The 17,645-nt window shown below is 44.3% G+C and overlaps 1 protein-coding gene across 1 annotated transcript in view; it reads left to right on the top strand.

Moving 5' to 3' along the window:
• The first annotated feature begins 12,616 nt into the window (after nucleotides 1–12,616).
• LOC144228220 (Fc receptor-like protein 6) overlaps nucleotides 12,617–17,645 on the top strand; it is a 15,774-nt gene continuing 10,745 nt past the window's right edge. Inside the window, exon 1 of the mRNA XM_077760025.1 lies at nucleotides 12,617–12,671. Within this exon, the coding sequence (XP_077616151.1) occupies nucleotides 12,641–12,671 (31 nt within the window). The 5' untranslated portion in view covers nucleotides 12,617–12,640. The remainder of the gene's footprint in view (nucleotides 12,672–17,645) is intronic.

The following is a 17,645-nucleotide window of genomic DNA, read 5'->3' as shown; positions in this document are numbered from 1 at the left end:
ACCTGACCTGGCCCGGCTGGGGCACAGCAGTCGGGACGGGCTTCAGCGGGAATGTTCTACAAACTGAACCCTGGGACATTACCAGGATGTGGCCAGCCTGGCAGTGGGGGCAGGCGGTAAGGAGAGTACAAACAACAGAAACCCAAATCTGCGCGCACACACACACACACACACACACATGCTGGCTGTTATCCAAAAGGGCCGTGTTCGTGGGGACATTTTTGCTGAGCTAATTTGCACTTTGGGGCAAATCAGAGTCATGACCCCAGGCTTCTGACTTGCGCAGCTGGGTGGTGAGTGGTGCCTCCGACCAACGCAGGAAACATCAGGAAAGAACCAGGTCGGGAGGCCGAGGCCGGGTCCAGTCTTGACGCACTGGGTTTAAGGGTCCTCCAAGCCCCCCGTGCGTGAAATCCCACTCCCCGATGTGCTGCTGAAATGTGATTTTCCCCGGGTGCCGCAAAGCCAACCTGAGTGGGAAGCACAGCACTGTGCGTATTTCTACGTTAGTGGATCTTAGGTGAGATTTTCCCACACAAAGGCGCTAACTCTGAGTTAGCCTCACAATGAAATAACTCACCACCTGTATTCCTTCTTCCGTGGCAGGAGGGGTGTCGCTTTCTTTGGCAGCCAGGCCACTTAGTCTGCGGTGCTCCTTTGAAGCACGACTCCGTGATTCATCTCCATGTGAATCCCATCGCCATGTCCTTGCTTTTCAAGTCATGCACACCCATGACAGTTTTACCCCTCAGGTAAGTTGTCTCTCATCCCGAAACACACGCTTACAGCCTTCGTCAGAAAGACACGTTTGGGGGGCACCTGGGTGGCTTAGTCGGTTAAGCGTCCGACTTTCGCTTGGGTCATGATCTCGCGGTTCGTGGGTTCGAGCCCCGCGTCAGGCTCTGTGCTGACTGCCAGCTCAGAGCCTGGATCCTATTTCAGAGTCTGTGTCTCCCTCTCTCTCTGACCCTCCCCTGCTCACGCTGTCTCTCTCTCTCCTAGAAATAAATAAAAATATTTTAAAAAAAAAGAAAGACACGTTTGGGACTCTTGCACGAGAGGCCATCATTCGGACCATGGTCACAGCAGATGAGAATAGTTAGGGAGAGAATATAAAGAGAGCAAGGCCCCTGGGGCCCACGTCTGCAGAACTCATCTAAAGCTATGGAGGAGGGAGGCTGAGCCGTGGGAAGGAGTAGCCAGAGATTGGGGAGGAAAATGACAGGTGTCCTGGGGCCCCGTGTTTAAGGAAGCACAGGGTAGAATGCGGTAACAAGGGGAACACACAAACACAACAAAAACCTGCCCACCAGGTACGCGGAGACAGAAGAGTTAGTGTGGCCCTGGAAGTGGGTGGCGCCTAACAACATGCAGGGGTGGAACTCACTTTCAGGTGGAAGGATGAGCGTACAAGGTGTTGCGTGTGCAGAAGTGTAATCCTCTCCGTGAGACTAGAAATCAGATGGCATCATCACTGTGTGACAGGTTACAGCTGAGGTCAGTGAGACTGGGTCACTGCCGGGGTGCCCTGCTTAATTAGCGGCAGAACCCGGGTTAGAACCCAGATCTTTCTGGGGCGCCTGGGTGGCTTAGTCAGTTAAGCGTCCGACTTTTGCTTAGGTCATGATCTCGCGGTTCGTGGGTTCGAGCCCCACGTCGGGCTCTGTGCTGACTGCCAGCTCAGAGCCTGGAGCCTGTTTCAGTCTGTGACTCCCTCTCTCTCTGACCCTCCCTGCTCACGCTGCCTCTCTCTCTCTTAGAAATAAATAAAAATATTAAAAAAAAAAAAGAAGAAGCCAGATCTTTCTGACTCCAGAATCCTAGCACTTACACTTCAGTGTGACTTAAAGCCCATAGTGTGCACGGCCTGGCCCGGAGACACAGACAGGAAGTCAACTTGGCCTTCACCTTTGAGGAGGTCACAGGCTGGAGGTAGAGAAAGGCAGTCAAACAATCATGATACATTGTGACAAGACAGAATAATGAAAGCATTTAAGAAATACTGTAAGAGGGGCTGGGTGGCTCAGTCCGACTGTGGCTTAGGGCATGATCTTGCAGTTTGTGGGTTCAAGCTCCATGTGAGCCTCTGTGCTGACAGCTCAGAGCCTGGAGCCTGCTTCGGATTCTGTGTCTCCCACTCTCTCTGTTTCTCTCTCTCTCAAAAATAAACATTAAAAATAAAATAAAAAAAGAAATACTTTAAGAAACACAAAACTTTGGGCGCCTGGGTGTCTCAGTCGGTTGAGTGTCCAACCTTCAGCTCAGGTCATGATCTCACAGTTTGTGAGTTTGAGCCCCGCATGGGGCTGTGTGCTGACAGCTCGCAGCCCGGAGCCTGCTTCAGATTCTGTGTCTCCCTCTCTCTCTCTGCCCCTCCCCCGCTCATGCTCTGTCTCTTGCTGTCTCTCAAAAAATAAGTAAACATTTAAAAAAATGTAAAGAAGCACAAAGATTGTACTGAGTATTAGCCCATCTCTTCCCGAGCTCCCCAGGCAGGGCTGGGCTGGGCACTGAGTAGGAGCTGAAAAAAGAAAGCTGGGTGGGCGTCCCATGGGTGGCTAGGAAACGACCTTCCAGTATAAATTCCCTGCTGTACGTGTGGCCACAAGGGGTCGCTGCAGACCTGACACGCTCTCTCCATGGGCCCCTCAGCCTCCCTCCAGCTGCTTCTAGAAGGAAGGAGAGCAAGGCCAGGAAGGAGAGTGGTGGTGACTAGATGCCCCCTACAGGCCGGCTCAGACCTCCATTCTCTGTCCAGCTCCACCCTCACCGACTCCTGGTCTTTTCAGCTTTTGTCCTAAGGACTCGCCTTTTGATCCCTTTCTGCAGTTTGCTCTTTTTCGGACCTAACTCAGGGACTGGCTCCAGGTGTTTCCTTGGGCCTCCTGCTGTGGCCAGGGATGTGGTCCGGACCCTGACCGGCTTCATGGCTGAGCACCTTGGCAGACATCCCTCCGCTTCTCTGGGACTTGCTAGTAAAAGCTGAGGAGGGAGGCAGGATCAAGGGTCTCAAGGCTCCCGGGCTGGCTCCCTCTTTGCAGCCTCTGGCCTCATGTAAATGCTCACATTTAAGTAAAATTAAGAACAACTGGATTTCAGTTCCTCACTCGCACTAGGCATTTCAAGTGTTGAGGGGCTACATGTGGCTAGTAGCTGCTGATCAGACAGCCCAGAGAACATCTCCACGGCCACGGAAAGCTCTGGTAGCACTAAGTGCCTCTCACCCAACCTTCACAACAACCCTATGATGCAACGGTAACCATGCGTCCACCCTGGAGGTAAGGACCCGGAGGTGCACAGAGATTTGAATCTCAGCCCGGCTCTCAGTGGATTGGGGTCCAGAGCGAAGATTTAAGCTCATACAAGTAGTTCCTGGACCCGCCAAGCTGTCTCTACGCCCAGAGCTGCCCCTAATCCGGACTGCTGTGCTCTCCCCTTCATCTGCCAGGAGTGGGACTGACCTTCTGGTCCTCAACAGCCACTGTCCCTCACGGCTGGCCCTGAGTGATGAAGACACTGGGGTTCAAGCACACACGCCCCCACTTTTAAAACTGAAGTGGGGCTGCCTGGGTGGCTCAGTCAGTTAGGCGTCCAACCCTTGGTTTCAGCTCAGGTCATGATCTCACAGTTCATGAGATCGAGCCCCTCATCAGACTCTGCCCTGACGGCATGTTACATACTGTTAACTGGATTCTCTATGCGGTACATTGTACCCCTGTCACATTTATTTTATAACTTCAAGTTTGTACCTTTTACCCCTTTTCCCTATCTGAACCATCTCTTCCTCCTCTGGTGACCACCAGATAGTTCTCTGTATTTATGAGTTTTTTTCTGTTTCAAGTTGTTGTTGTCCTTGTTGTTCATTTGTTTCAGTTTTCAGATTTCAAATATAAGTGAAACCATACTGCATTTGTCTTTCTCTGACTCATTTCATTTAGCATAATACTCTCTGGGTCCATCCATGTTATCACAAATGGCGAGAGTTCATTCTTTTTATGGCTGAGTAATACTCCATTGTATTTACATACCACATCTTCTTTGTCCATTCATCTGTCAGTGGACACAGGTTGCTTCCATAGTTTGGCTATTGTAAATAATGCTGCAATAAACACAGTGTTGCATATCTCTGTTCAAATCAATGTGTTTGTTTTCTCCAGATAAATACCCAGAAGTGGAATTGCTGGACTGTATGGCATTTTTATTTTTATTTTTTTGAGGAACCTCTACAATGTCTTCCACAGTGGCTACACCAGTTTACATTCCCACTAGCAGTACGTGAAGATTCCCTTTTCTCTATATCTACGCCAACATTTGCTATTTCTTCTATTTTGATAAGGCCCTTCCAACCAGGTATGAGGTGGTATCTCATTGTGGTTCTGATTTGCATTTCCCTGATGATGAGTGATGTTGAGCATCTTTTCATGTGTCTGTTCATCTGGATGTCTTCTTTGTTTTTGTTTTTTTGTTTTTTTTTTATTTCTAGGAGAGAGAGAGAGAGAGAGAGAGAGAGAGCGTGAGCAGGGGAGGGTCAGAGAGAGAGGGAGTCACAGACTCTGAAACAGGCTCCAGGCTCTGAGCTGGCAGTCAGCACAGAGCCCGACGCGGGGCTCGAACCCACGAACCGCGAGATCATGACCTAAGCGAAAAGTCGGACGCTCAACCGACTAAGCCACCCAGGCGCCCCTGGATGTCTTCTTTGGAGAAATGCCTGTTCAGGCCCTCTGCTCATTTTTTACTTAGAGTGTTCATATCTTTTATATATTGAGTTGTGTGAGTTCTTTGTATATGTTGCACGCTCACCACTTATCAGTTATATCGTTCAAGTATCTTCTTCCTGTAGGTTGCTTTTTCATCTTGTTGATGGTTTCCTTTGCTATGCAGAAGCTTTTTAGTTTGATGTAGTCTCATTTGTTTGTTTTTGTTTTTGTTTCCATGGCTGGAGGAGACACATCCAAAAAAACATTGCTAAGATCAATCTCCCAGACTTACTGCTTGTGTTTTCCTCTAGAAGTTTTATGGTTTCTGGTCTTACATTTAAGTCTTTAATTCATTTTGAGTTTATTTTTGTGTATGGTATAAGAAAGTGGTCCAGTTTCATTCTTTTACATGTAGCTATCCAGTTTCCCAGCGCAGTTTATTGAAGAGACTTCTTCAGAAGTCAAGAAGACTTGTCTTCTCCCCATTGTATGTTCTTGCCTCCTTTGTCAAAGGTTAACTGACCATATAAGTATGGGTTTGTTTCTGGGCTCTCTATTCTGTTCCACTGACCTATGTCTATTTCTGTGCCAGTACTATACTGTATTGATTACTGTAGCTTTGTAGTATCATTTGAAATCACGTGAGTATGCCTCTCATTTTGTTCTTCCTCAATTTGCTTTGGCTATTTGGGGACTTTTATGGTTCCATACAAATTTTAGGATTATTTTTTCTAGTTCTGTGAAAAATGCCATCGGTATTTTGTAGAGCTTGTATTGAATCTATACATTTCTTTGGGTAGTATGGACATTTTAACAATCCATGAGCACAATATATCTTTCCATTTATTTTTGTCTTCTTCAATTCTTTTCATCAGTGTCTTATAGTCTGCAGTGTATAGGTTTTTACTTCCTTGGTTAAATTTATTCCTAGGTATTTTGTGCTTTTAGATGTAATTATAAATGGGATTGTTTCCTTAATTTCTCTTTCTGATAGTTCCTTATTAATGTATAGAAATGCAACAGATTTGTGTATATTTGTTTTGTATTCTGCAATTTCAGTGAATTCATTTCTTAGCTTTAACAGTTTTGGGGGGATCTTTAGGACTTTCTACATCTATGCAAATAGTGACGGTTTTGCTTCTTTTCTAATTTGGATGCCTTTTATTTCTTTGTCTTGTCTGATAGCTGTTGCTAGGACTTCCAACAATATGTTGAATAAAAATAGTAAGAATGAGCATCCTTATCCTGTTCCTGATTTTAGAGGAGAAACCTTTTTACTGTTCAGTATGATGTTCGCTGTGGGTTGGTTGTAAGTGGTCTTTATTATTTTGATAATATTCCCTCTATGCCCACTTTACTGAGATTTTTTAAAATCATAAATGAATGTTGAATTGTATCAAATGCTTTTTCTGCATCTGTTTAGATGATCATGATTTTTTTGCAGATTTTTAAAATTTGTTTAAATTCAAGTTAGTTAACATACAGTGTAGCATTGTTTTCAGGAGTAGAATTTAGTGACTCATCAATTACATAATAACACCCAGTTCCCATCCCAACAAGTGCCCTCATTAATGCCCATCACCCATTTAGCCTATCGCCCACCCAACACCCCTCCAGCAACCCCTAGTTTGTTCTCTGTGTTTAAGAATCTCTTCTGGTTTGCTTCTCTCTCTGTTTTTATCTGTTTTTTTTTCCTTCCCTTTTCCTTCTCCTTCCCTTCTCTTCTCTGTTTTGTTTCTTACATTCTACATATGAATGAAATCATAAGATATTTGTCTTTCTCTGACTGACTTATTTCACTTAGCATAATACACTCTAGTTCTATCTGCATTGTTGCAAATGGCAAGATTTCATTCTTTTTGATCGCCAAGTAATATTCCATTATATATATGTACCACATCTTCTTTTCCCATTCATCAGTCAATGGACATTTGGGCTCTTTCCATAATTTGGCTATTTTTAATAGCACTGCAATAAACATTGGGGTGCATGTGCCCCTTCAAATCAACATTTTTGTATTCTTTGGATAAATACCTGATAGTGCAATTGCTAGGTTGTAGGTTAGTTCTATTTTTAATTTTTTGAGGAACTTCTATACTGTTTTCCAGAGTGGCTGCACCGTTTGCATTCCCACCAACAGTACAAAAGTGTTCCCCTTTCTCCACATCCTTGACAACACCTGTTGTTTCCTGAGTTGTTAATTTTAGCCATTCTAACAGGTGTGAGGTGGTATCCTGTTGTGGTTTTGATTTGTATTTCTCTAATCATGAGTGATGTTGAGCATCTTTTCATGTGTCTGTTAGCCATCTGGATGTCTTCTTTGGAAAAATGTCTATTGCCCATTTCTTTACTGGACTTTTTTTTTTTTTTTTTTGGTTTTGGGTGTTGAGTTTGAGAAGTTCTTTATAAATTTTGTTTTTTTTTTAATTTTTTATTTATTTCTAGGAAAGAGAGAGAGAGAGCGTGAGCAGGGGAGGGTCAGAGAGAGAGGGAGACACAGACTCTGAAATAGGCTCCAGGCTCTGAGCTGGCAGTCAGCACAGAGCCCGACGCGGGGCTCGAACCCACGAACCGCAAGATCATGACCTGAGCGAAAGTCGGACGCTTAACCGACTAAGCCACCCAGGCGCCCCTATAGATTTTGGATACTAACCCTTTATCTGACAAGTCATTTGCAAATATCCTCTCCCATTCTGTCAGTTGCCTTTTTGTTTTGCTGATTGTTTCCTTCACTGTGCAGAAGCTTTTTATCTTCAGGTCCCAATGAGAGGACTCTTGAGGGAGTGAGGGAAGCTTTGGTTTCCCTTGCATCCAAAGACATGTCTAGGGGTTTCTGTGGCTGAGGTTAAAGAGGTTGATGATTTCCTGTCTTATGTTTAGGTCGTTTGTCCATTTTGAATTTTTTTTTGTGTATGAGATGAGAAAGTACTCCTGTTCCATTCCTCTGCATTTCTCTGTCTGGTTTTCTCAACACCATTTGCTGAGGAGACTGTCTTTTTTCCATTGGAAATTTTTTCCAGCTTTGTCAAAGTTTAGTTGGCCATACATTTTTGGGTCCATTCCTGGGTTCTCTATTCTGTCTTATTGATCTATATATGTGTTTTTGTGCCAGTACCATATTGTCTTGATGATCACAGCTTTGTAATGCAGACTGAAGTCTGGAATTGTAATGTCTTCAGCTTTGATTTTCTTTTTCAACTTTACTTTAGCTATTCGGGGTCTTTTCTGGTTCCATAAAAATTTCAGAATTGTTTGTTCTAGCTCTGTGCAGAATGCTGGTGTTATTTTGATAGGGATTGCAGTGAATGTGTAGACTGCTTTGGGTGGTATAGACATTTTAACAATATTTGTTCTTCCAATCCATGAGCATGGGATATTTTTCCATTTCTTTGTGTCTTCTTCAGTTTCTTTCATAAGCTTTCTATAGTTTTCAGCATACAGATCTTTTATTTCTTTGGTTAGACTTATTCTTATGGGTATCTTGATACTCACAAGCATCTTATGGGTCTTGGTGCAATTGTAAGTGAAATCAGTTCCTTGACTTTTCTTTCTGCTCCTTCATTATTGGTGTATAGAAATACAACCAATTTCTGTACACTGATTTTAGATTTTAGTGACTTTACTTAATCCACGTATCAGTTCTAGCAGCTTTTGGTGGAGTCTTTCAGGTTTTCCATGTAGAGTATCACATCATCTGCAAAGAGTGACAGTTTTACTTTCTTGCCAATTTGTATGCCTTTTATTTCTTTTTGTTGTCTAATTGTTGAAGATAGGACTTCCAGTACTATATTAACAACAGTGGTGAGCATGGACATCCCTGTTATGTTCCTGACTTTATAGGGAAATCCTTCAGTTTTTCCCCATTGAGGATGATATTAGTTGTCGGTCTTTTGTATATGGCCTTTAGGATGTTGAGCTATGTTCCTTCTATCCCTACCTTCTTGAGGATCTTTATCAAGAAAGGATGCTATATTTTGTCAAATGCTTTTTCTGCATCAATTGAGAGGATCATAAGTTTCTTATCCTTTCTTTTATTAATGTGGTGTATCACAGTTGATTGATTTGTGAATATTGAACAAGCTCAAGATGATGGTGATTTTTGACTTTCATTTTGTTTATGTGGTGCATCATGTTGATTGATTTGTATATATTGAACCGTCTTTGCATCCATGGAATAAGTCCCACTTGATCCTTTTAATGTATTGTTGAATTTGGTTTGCTATACTTTGTTGAGGATTTTCGTATTAATGTTCATCAGGTATATTGGCTTGTAATGTGTGCATGTATGCACGTATGTGTGTGCACGTGTGTGTGTGTGTGTGTGTGTGTGTGTAGTGTCTGTCTGGTTTTAGTATCAGGGTAATCCTGGCCTCATAAAATGAGTTTGGAAGTGTTCCTTCCTCTTCAATTATTTAGGAATGCCTTGAGAAGAATAGGCATTAATACTCGTTTAAACATTCAGTAGAATTCACCCATGAAGCTGTTTTGTCCTGGACCTTTGTTTGTTGGAAGTTTTTTTTTATTACTATTATTACTGATTCAATATCCTTACTAGCAATCAGTCTGTTCAGATTTTCTATTCTTCATGATTCAGTTTTGGCAGATTATATGTTTCTAGGAATTAATCCATTTTTCTAGTTGTCCCATTTGTTGGCATATAATTGTTTACAGCAGTTTCTTACGATCCTTTGTATTTCTGTGGTATCAGTTGTAACGTCTCTTTAACCTCTGACTTTATTTATTTGGCCCCTCTCTTTTTTCTTAATGAGTCTGGCTAAAGTTTTATCTACTTTGTTTTCTTTTCAAAGAACCAGCTCTTAGTTTCATTGATCTTTTCTATTTTTCTGTCTCTATTTCATTTATGTCCACTCTGATCTTTATTATTCCCAACTCTTCTACTAACTTTGAGCTTTGTTTATTCTTTTTCTAGTCCCTTTAGGTAGAAGGTTAGATTGTTTATTTGAGATTTGTCTTGTCTCTTGAGGTAAGTCTATTTTGGCTATGAACTTCCCTCTTAGGACTCTTTTTGCTGCATCCCAGTGATTTTTGAAGGTTGTATTTTCATTTTCATTTATCTCAAGATATTTTTAATTTCCTCTTTGATTTCTTCATTGACCCATCGACAGTTTAGTAGCATGTTGTTTAGCCTACATGTTTGTGCTTTTTTCCAATTTTGTCTTGTAATTGATTTCAGTATCATACCATTATGGTCATAAAAGATTCTTGATATGATTTTAATCTTCTCAAATTTATTAAGACATGTTTTGTGGCCTGACATGTGACCTATCTTGAAGAATGTTTCGTGTGCACCTGAAAAGAATGTGTATTCTGCCATTTGGGGATGGGATACTTGATAGGTGTCTGTTAAGTCTACAAACCGCATCTGGATGAGAAATCCTCCTCCCCCATTATCCTCCCCACCTTCTTTTAGCCCTGAATTTCCCTTAGTTTTAGTATTATGGGTTTTGACCTCTCTCCCAAACTATCTCCATCTCAGTTCAAGGTCAACCTGGGTCCTGGAAAATTCTTAACCTACCAGCATCCCATGGGGTCACCTTCATCCCCAAAGGGATGGTGTGCAACCAGCTCAGCTCGGAGAGCAAATTCCACTAATACCTTTCAAATTGCAGCAATATCTGGGGCGTGTGGGTGGTTCAGTTAGTTAAGTGTCCAACTTCGGCTCAGATCATGATCTTGCAGCTCATGAGTTCAAGCCCCACACTGGGCTCTGTGCTGACGTTTTGAAGCCTGGAGCCTGCTTCAAATTCCGTGTCTCCCTCTCTCTCTGCCTCTCCCCACTTGTTCTCTCTCTCTCTCTCAAAAATAAATGATCATTAAAAAATAAAAATAAGGTAAAATTGCAGCAACATCTCACTTTTCTGGGGTAGAGTGAGAAGTCAGGGAGTGTTCACACACCCAAACTGCTAGAACCTGGTGAAAGTAGAAACTGCTAGGGTAGAGGCCTCAACTGTTCTGCATGCAAAGCACAGTAAGCACTTGCAAGCTAGACCGTTTGCGGTTGCCCCATCTACCCTAGCTGCAACCCTGCAGAGCTGTTGCCCCACACTCTGGACCTGCAGCTGAGCAAAGGTGGAGACAACTCAAGAGAGATCTGGTGGAAAGAGAACAATAGGGGAAATGTATAAATGTTAACATCTTAAGGTGACTGGACAAGATTTCCATTTCCTACATTACTCCTTCACCAAGTGCACCTCTCTTCCGATCAACAGAGTCACATAAGAATTGCCTGTCAGTGTCAGACTGTTTTCCCATTTTCAGTGAATCAGGGAATCTAGAACACAAAAAGTTAGAAAGTTCACACCCTCTATGCCTGTCTTTGTTAATAAGCACATTGAATTCTTTCCAGACTCTATGGAACTTCTCACCTAAAGACTTCCAAGAAAAACCTTACTCTCAGAGAGTGCTTCCTGATTTTAACCCAACCCTCCATGCTTCAGTTTAAACTGACATGTTTTGTTTTCAAAGGAGATGGTGATGTATGGCCTCCTTCTCTGTTGAGGACGTATTAAGTAGCTTCCAGATTTTATCTATTTTTTTAATGTTTATTTATTTTTGATAGAGAGAGAGAACACGTGAGCAGGGGAGGGCAGAGAGAGAGGGAGACGCTCTCTTGAAGCAGGCTCCAGGCTCTGAGCTATGCACACAGAGCACAATGCAGGGCTTGAACTCACAAATCATGAGATCATGACCTAAGCCGAAATTGGATGCTTAACTGACTGAGCCACCCAGGCACCCCTCCAGATTGTATCTATTAAAAGTTATGTTGCTGTGAACATTCCTGGGTACGTCTTTTGGTGTCAATACATATGCATTTCTGTTCAGTATGTACCTAGGAGCAAAAATTCTGGGTCATCAGATATTCATATAACCCGTTTGGTGAATTTGCCATGCAGTTTTCCAAAGTGGTTGTACCAATTTACACTCCCACTGGAGGCATACAAGAGTCCTTGCTGCTTTACATCCTCACCAACACTTGGCTGTCTATCAACAATGTTAGCCATTCTTATGGGGGATGTAGTGGTGTTTCATTTAGCTTAATTTTGCATTTCTATAGTGATTTATGAAGTCAAGCTTCATTTTCTGTTTATTTGTCACTCAGATACCTGCTTTTGTAAAACACCTATCCAATTATCTGCCCATTTTTCTTGTAGGTTGTCTGTCTTTTTCTTACTGACTTGTAGAAAGTCTTATATTCTGGTCCTTTTTCAGTCATATGTATTGAAAATATCTGTCACCCTGTGGCATGCCTATTTATTCTCTTAATGGTGTCTTGTCAAGGAATAGTACTCAAAATAATAGCCTGACAGTCTTAAAACCTCAGATTCAGAAACTCCAACTGGATCTACTCTGACCTCATCAATTCCTGAGATCCTCTGACCAACCTCTGATGGTCTTGTGGACCATTTTCAGGATTCCTCTTTTCCACCTTATTGCAGTGTCCAAACACATTTCTCCTTGGATAGGAGGGAAGCTTGGAGAACTGGAAGTCACTCAAGGTAGGGAACAGATCTTAGGGTATCCGGAACTGTGCTGCCTTCGAAGCTAAGTGATGTTGAAATCATACAAATTCGGTAGTCTCTGGATCTTTCCATAGCCATCTCCCATCCTGGTTCACTAGCATGAGCTTTTCGAAGCCATGGAGAATGTTCAAAAGCGCTTACTAGTAAATTCCCTGACTCCTTCATGCTTCATGGTGAAGAAAGTTCACTTAAATAATACCCCCTCAAACAAAGAGGAAATTTGAACTTTTGAAGTGTCTTCCCCACTTCCTCTATATAGACTATGAAGCAGTAACACCACCTACGTCAGAGGGGTCATTCACCTACCCCTGGGCCTGTAGCTCAGATACTCTCCCCTCCACCCCGACTTCGTGTCTGCCTTCGGTTGGACCTGTGTCCCTTCTCTGCGCCAAGCCAGGCCCCATGCTGCTTTGCAGGGTTCTGCTGTTTTTCGGTAAGTCACCGAGCATAAGCTTCACTTCCTGGGCACCAAAGACTGTAAGACATTTATGGGATTGCTAATTTCACCTTTCCAGGCTCAAGTGGGTTTAATGGCTGGAGCTTGAGATGAGTGTGTGTACATGGGTGTGCTTGACAGATATGGGGTGTGGTGGGGGCCTCCCTGATGTTTCCCATCCCATTTTCCTGGGTACTCAGCAGGGCAGGCCTTCAGTGATCAGAGCTAAAGTAGGGAGGCAGAAAATCACATTCTGAGGCCCAACCCCATGTTTACCCCATGAAATAAGATTAAGTTACTCATCAGCCTGCCTCAAAAGGAAAATAAAGTTATAGAAAAAAGAAGGCTTTGGGCAGGGGTGGGCTGGAGGGATCAGGGAAATGGAAGAACACAGTTCTGTGCATTTTGCTCAACAATATAAGGTGGGCTTTTACAAAAAGATATATTTTGGGGATACCTGGGTAGCTCAGTGGGCTAAGTGTCTGACTCTAGATTTTGGCTCAGACATGATCTCATGGTTTTTTAGTTTGAGCTCCGTGTCAGGCTCTGCGCCCATGTGTGGAGCCTGCTTGGACTTCTCTCTCTCCTTCTTTCTGCCCCTTCCCCACTTGTGCTTTCTCTCTGTCTCTCTGTCTCTGTCTCTCAAAATACATAAACACACTTGGGAAGAAAAAAACATATATTTTTATGAAACCTCCACTTTTGTTAGAATCACTCTACAATGTCCAGGCTTCTCACCAGGTCAAGAGGCTTTGCTGCTCAAGCCCTTTACAAACTGGCCATCCCCCTTCTGCCTACATCCTCTCTCTTTGGGATGGGGAGGTCTGTTTCAGGTCTGACTGGTCCTTGGGGATGGTTCAAAGAATCAAATCCATTCTTCCTGATCTATATCTCTCTCTTTGACCCACCTCCTCGGGGGCCACCTGTCACCCTCACCAGCGACTGAAAGGACTGGTCCTCCAAGGGTAGAGAATTATGAGAGTGGGGAGAGGGTCACTGGGTCTCCCAGACTCAACTCAGTCCAGCGACTATCACCCTGCCACACTTAGAAAGAATAGTCGGGGCATATATTTCATTTTACAATTTCTGAGTTGACTTACTTTTGATTTTAAACTTGGTCCTAATAGTTTGTTTGTGTTTGTTCATTTGTTTGTTTGTTTTTGTTGAACCAGAAAAGCAAACCATTCTTAAGCATGATCTCTTCCTGGACAGAATTTGTGGGCATTTGACCTTGTAAGGAAAACACTTGTTCTGCTCAATGCTCGTCCTTCCCCCACATCCCTGTTACCCTGTGTACTTATGAATGGCCATTCAGACAAGGGAAAAGATCTCATGGTCATACGGCAGGATCAGGATGGCCTAGTGCCTGGAAATATTCCAGAAGAAAGGCTATCACGGGGAAATCACTACCTTGTAAAAGGAACAGCCTTTGGACTTGACTGGATAAAGTCCAAGTGCTTCCCAACTTGGAGCCCAGTATCTGGATGGGGGATGGGGAGGAGCAAAGAAAGAGAGAAGAGAATCAAAAACTGGCTGACTAGGGGACAGCGTGGTGGAGGACCTAAATTCAATAGGATCATGCTTGATGCTTGGGGACCCCAGAAAACCAGCCTAAGGTGCAGACCCCATGGCTAGGTGTGGAGGAACAGAGTTACCATAAATGCACAGCTGTTGTTTCCTCTTAGATGTGGGCAGAGAGACAGAAAACACCCTGCTCAGTAGTGCACACATTATCTCATCTAACCTTTCAAATCTTATTGGCTGGGTATTTTTTTGTCCCTATTAAGCGATTGAGGAAACTAAGGTTCAAAAAGGTTAAGAAACTTGTGTAGAATTACTCTGCCAACAAGAGCAAAACAGAGATATAAATCCAAGTCCACTTGCTTCCAGACACATGCTTTCCCCATTCCACCTGGATGTCTCTAGCAGGTCTCTGGTTGGGTTCTAATCACATAAGACTGGAAAATAAAATTTATTTAAAGTGCCTGGTGGGGTATGTTCACACAATACATGGTGCCTGTTACTCTTATTGGCCATCAGGGATTCAAGAGGCGAGGAGCCCTGGTCCTGAACGTGCTGGGACATGGTCATACACTAAAGTATATTTGAAGTTTGAGGGATGAAACTTAATTTCCTTCTGAGCTGAGCATTATCCAAGTTCAGTCCCAGAACTGGAACCCACCACCCGTAGACACACACACCATCCATGGCAGGTGTCTCTGGGCTCCCATGTCATGGCTACTGCCTAGCACTGTGGAAGTCACAGCTTGGTGAAGCAGTGTGTCCCAGTGTGCTAGAGCTTGACTGTGAGAGAGTCCTTCGCACTTTGCAGAAATCTGCTTCCTTGGTCTCTCTCATTTCCTATGAATTAGTCTTACTTCTGCCTGAAGTCTCTCCCCTTTTAAGCTTAGCCCATCAAATATTTGAAGGCTACTATGTCCCTCCTCAGCTGTGTCGTCCTCGAGTGGGGAATGGTGTCTCAGCCCTGCTCATCATCCTGGTCTGCTTGGGCTCGATGCCCTTTGTCAGTGGACCAGGTGCTGTGCCTTCCCCTGCCTCCTACCATGACCTGACTTGTGCCAAGGTCAACAGGGCTGTGGCCTCCATTGTCCAGGACTCTGTTATGCAGCTTATTCAATGGTGGCTCTTGGCTGTGTTATCACCTCATCTTCAGCCTGTAGCAAACTGGAGCCCATGGTCTCTTTTGTAAGAAGCCCCTCTGTACACCCTGCTGCCCACTGCCTTCGTTACAGACACTGTCTCCGCAGGCACAGCTCCCAGGTCTCACGGGGTCTGGGGACGCAAGCTCGTCCGAAGTGTCCCTCTGCTCTCTAGATGCCTCCTCTCTTGCTGTAGACCTTCGGTGCCCTCACTCCTATTTACTCATCACTTTGAAACTGCAGAGGTGTTTTGCGGGTGAGGAGGGAAAAGGAAGAGGGACATCACTGTACTGTGAGGTATTAGTCACTCTGAGATCAGGTCTCCTTTCTGCTTTCAGTCAATGCAGTAACCACTCTTCCAGGTGGTGGGTCACTGTAATCTACACAACCACTCTGTAAGGAAGAAATGACTGTTATGGCTCCCACTGTATAGACAGAACCAGGAATTGAAGGCTATTGGAATTTAAACAATTTGTCCAAGCTCACACAGAAAGAGGTGGAGTCATGAGTCCAGTTAATGTCATGTGACTCCAAATCCTGCATGCTTCCCACTGCAGCAAGCTCAGAGAAGAGATGTTTAGGGGTGCCTGGGGGGCTCAGTCAGTTAAGCGTCAAGACTCTTGGTTTCTGCTCAGGTCATGATCTCATGGTTTCATGAGTTTGAGCTCTACATCCGACTCTGCACTGGCAGCCTGGAGCCTGCTTGGGATTCTCTCTCCTCTTCTCTCTGCCCCTTCCTGGCTCGTCCTATGCCTGTCTCTCTCAAATAAATAAATAAACTTTAAAAAAGTTTCCAAGAGGTATGTTTAGATGGACCCAGGGGGAGATGGAGGGATGGCAAGAAAGACTCAATTCTACACACACTGAAAGCCTGTGGCTGAGCTAACCCCTAGCTGAGCAGAAAATTGAAGCTAAAAGCCTCCATGTGGATCCCTGGCCATGTGGACAGCAAAGGTGACAGCGTGTGGCTCAACACACCAAATAGTCACATCTCAAGCCCCTGGTGAGAGGGTCTTCACCTACCCCTCCCAAAGCCATTCCCATATCTCTCCATGTCTGCACAGCACCTGGGACATGTCACTGTGAAGGACACAGTAAGTGCCTGAGGACTGTGGCCCGACTGTGCTCAGCCCAATACCACTGGCTGCTTTACCTCTTGTCTAGAATACTCTCCACCATTCCATGTCCAGTTGTGCTCCGCCCCCATCCCTTGGGCCATTCATGCCTGTCTATCCTCATCTGTCATCATTTTGTGGCTTGGCCTCTCTTCCTGGGCCACATATGCTCCTCAAATATTCATTCATTTAGGGGTACCTGGGTGGCTCAATTGGTTAAGCACCTGACTTCAGCTCAGGTCATGATCTCACGGTTCCTGGGTTCGAGCCCCCCATCGGGCTCTGTGCTGACAGCCAGCTCAGAGCCTAGAGCCTGTTTTGTATTCTGTATCTCCCTTCCTCTCTGACCCTCCCCTGTTCATGCTGTTTCTCTCTCTCTCTCTCAGAAATAAATACAACGTTAAAAAAAATTTTTTTTAATTCATTGATTTAAAAACAGTGCCGCATACAAAGGTCCAAGCACAGTGCATGATGCACTGGTCTGTGTGTCTGTCACCTCTTCACGCATCCCATCTGACCGGCTCGTCTGGAGTTCCTCACTCCCCTCAACTGTCACTTCCAGGCTCTACTCTCCAGAGCTGCATAGACAGATCGGTTTCAGGAATGCCAGGTCTGCTCTCTGAGTTCTTCTGCAAGGCAGAGAGGTGCTTGGACCCACTAGTGCAAGAGTCCACTCTTGTGTCTCCCACGTCACGTGCCCTGCCCCACTTGGTGGGGCACAAAGGAAAGAATTTATCCAGTAGACACTTGTTGAACACAGACTCTTTCAGGCACGGGTCCTAGGCATAGGTGACAGAACAGTGAACAAGTCTCTACCTTCATGGAACTTACATTCTAGACAGAGTGAGACAGCTGATAATAAGTAGGCAATTTAAAGAATAAGATCATTTCAAATAGAGATAAGTGCTCTGATGATAATACAATGGGGTGTTGGAATAGTGGTTGAGGAGAATTCCTTCAACTGGGGGCCCCAGAAAGACCTAAGGAAGTGACATTTGAACTGAGATGGGGACAGAGGATTCCAGGCACTGGTTCTAACAAAAAAGCTGAGTGGTTTGGTGGCTGCGTGGCTAAGTGATTGAGGGACTGGGTGACTGAGTGGCTGGGTAGTTGAATGGCTAGTTGACTGAGTGATTGAATCGCTGGGTGACTGAGTGGCTAGATGGCTGAGTGGCTGGGTGGCTGCATGGTTTAGA

The sequence above is a fragment of the Crocuta crocuta genome, unplaced genomic scaffold (assembly GCF_008692635.1).
Source record: "Crocuta crocuta isolate KB4526 unplaced genomic scaffold, BGI_CrCroc_1.0 scaffold133, whole genome shotgun sequence".
NCBI lineage: Eukaryota > Metazoa > Chordata > Mammalia > Carnivora > Hyaenidae > Crocuta > Crocuta crocuta.
Note: the sequence above shows the minus strand (reverse complement) of the source record. Positions and strands in the feature narration are given on the sequence as shown.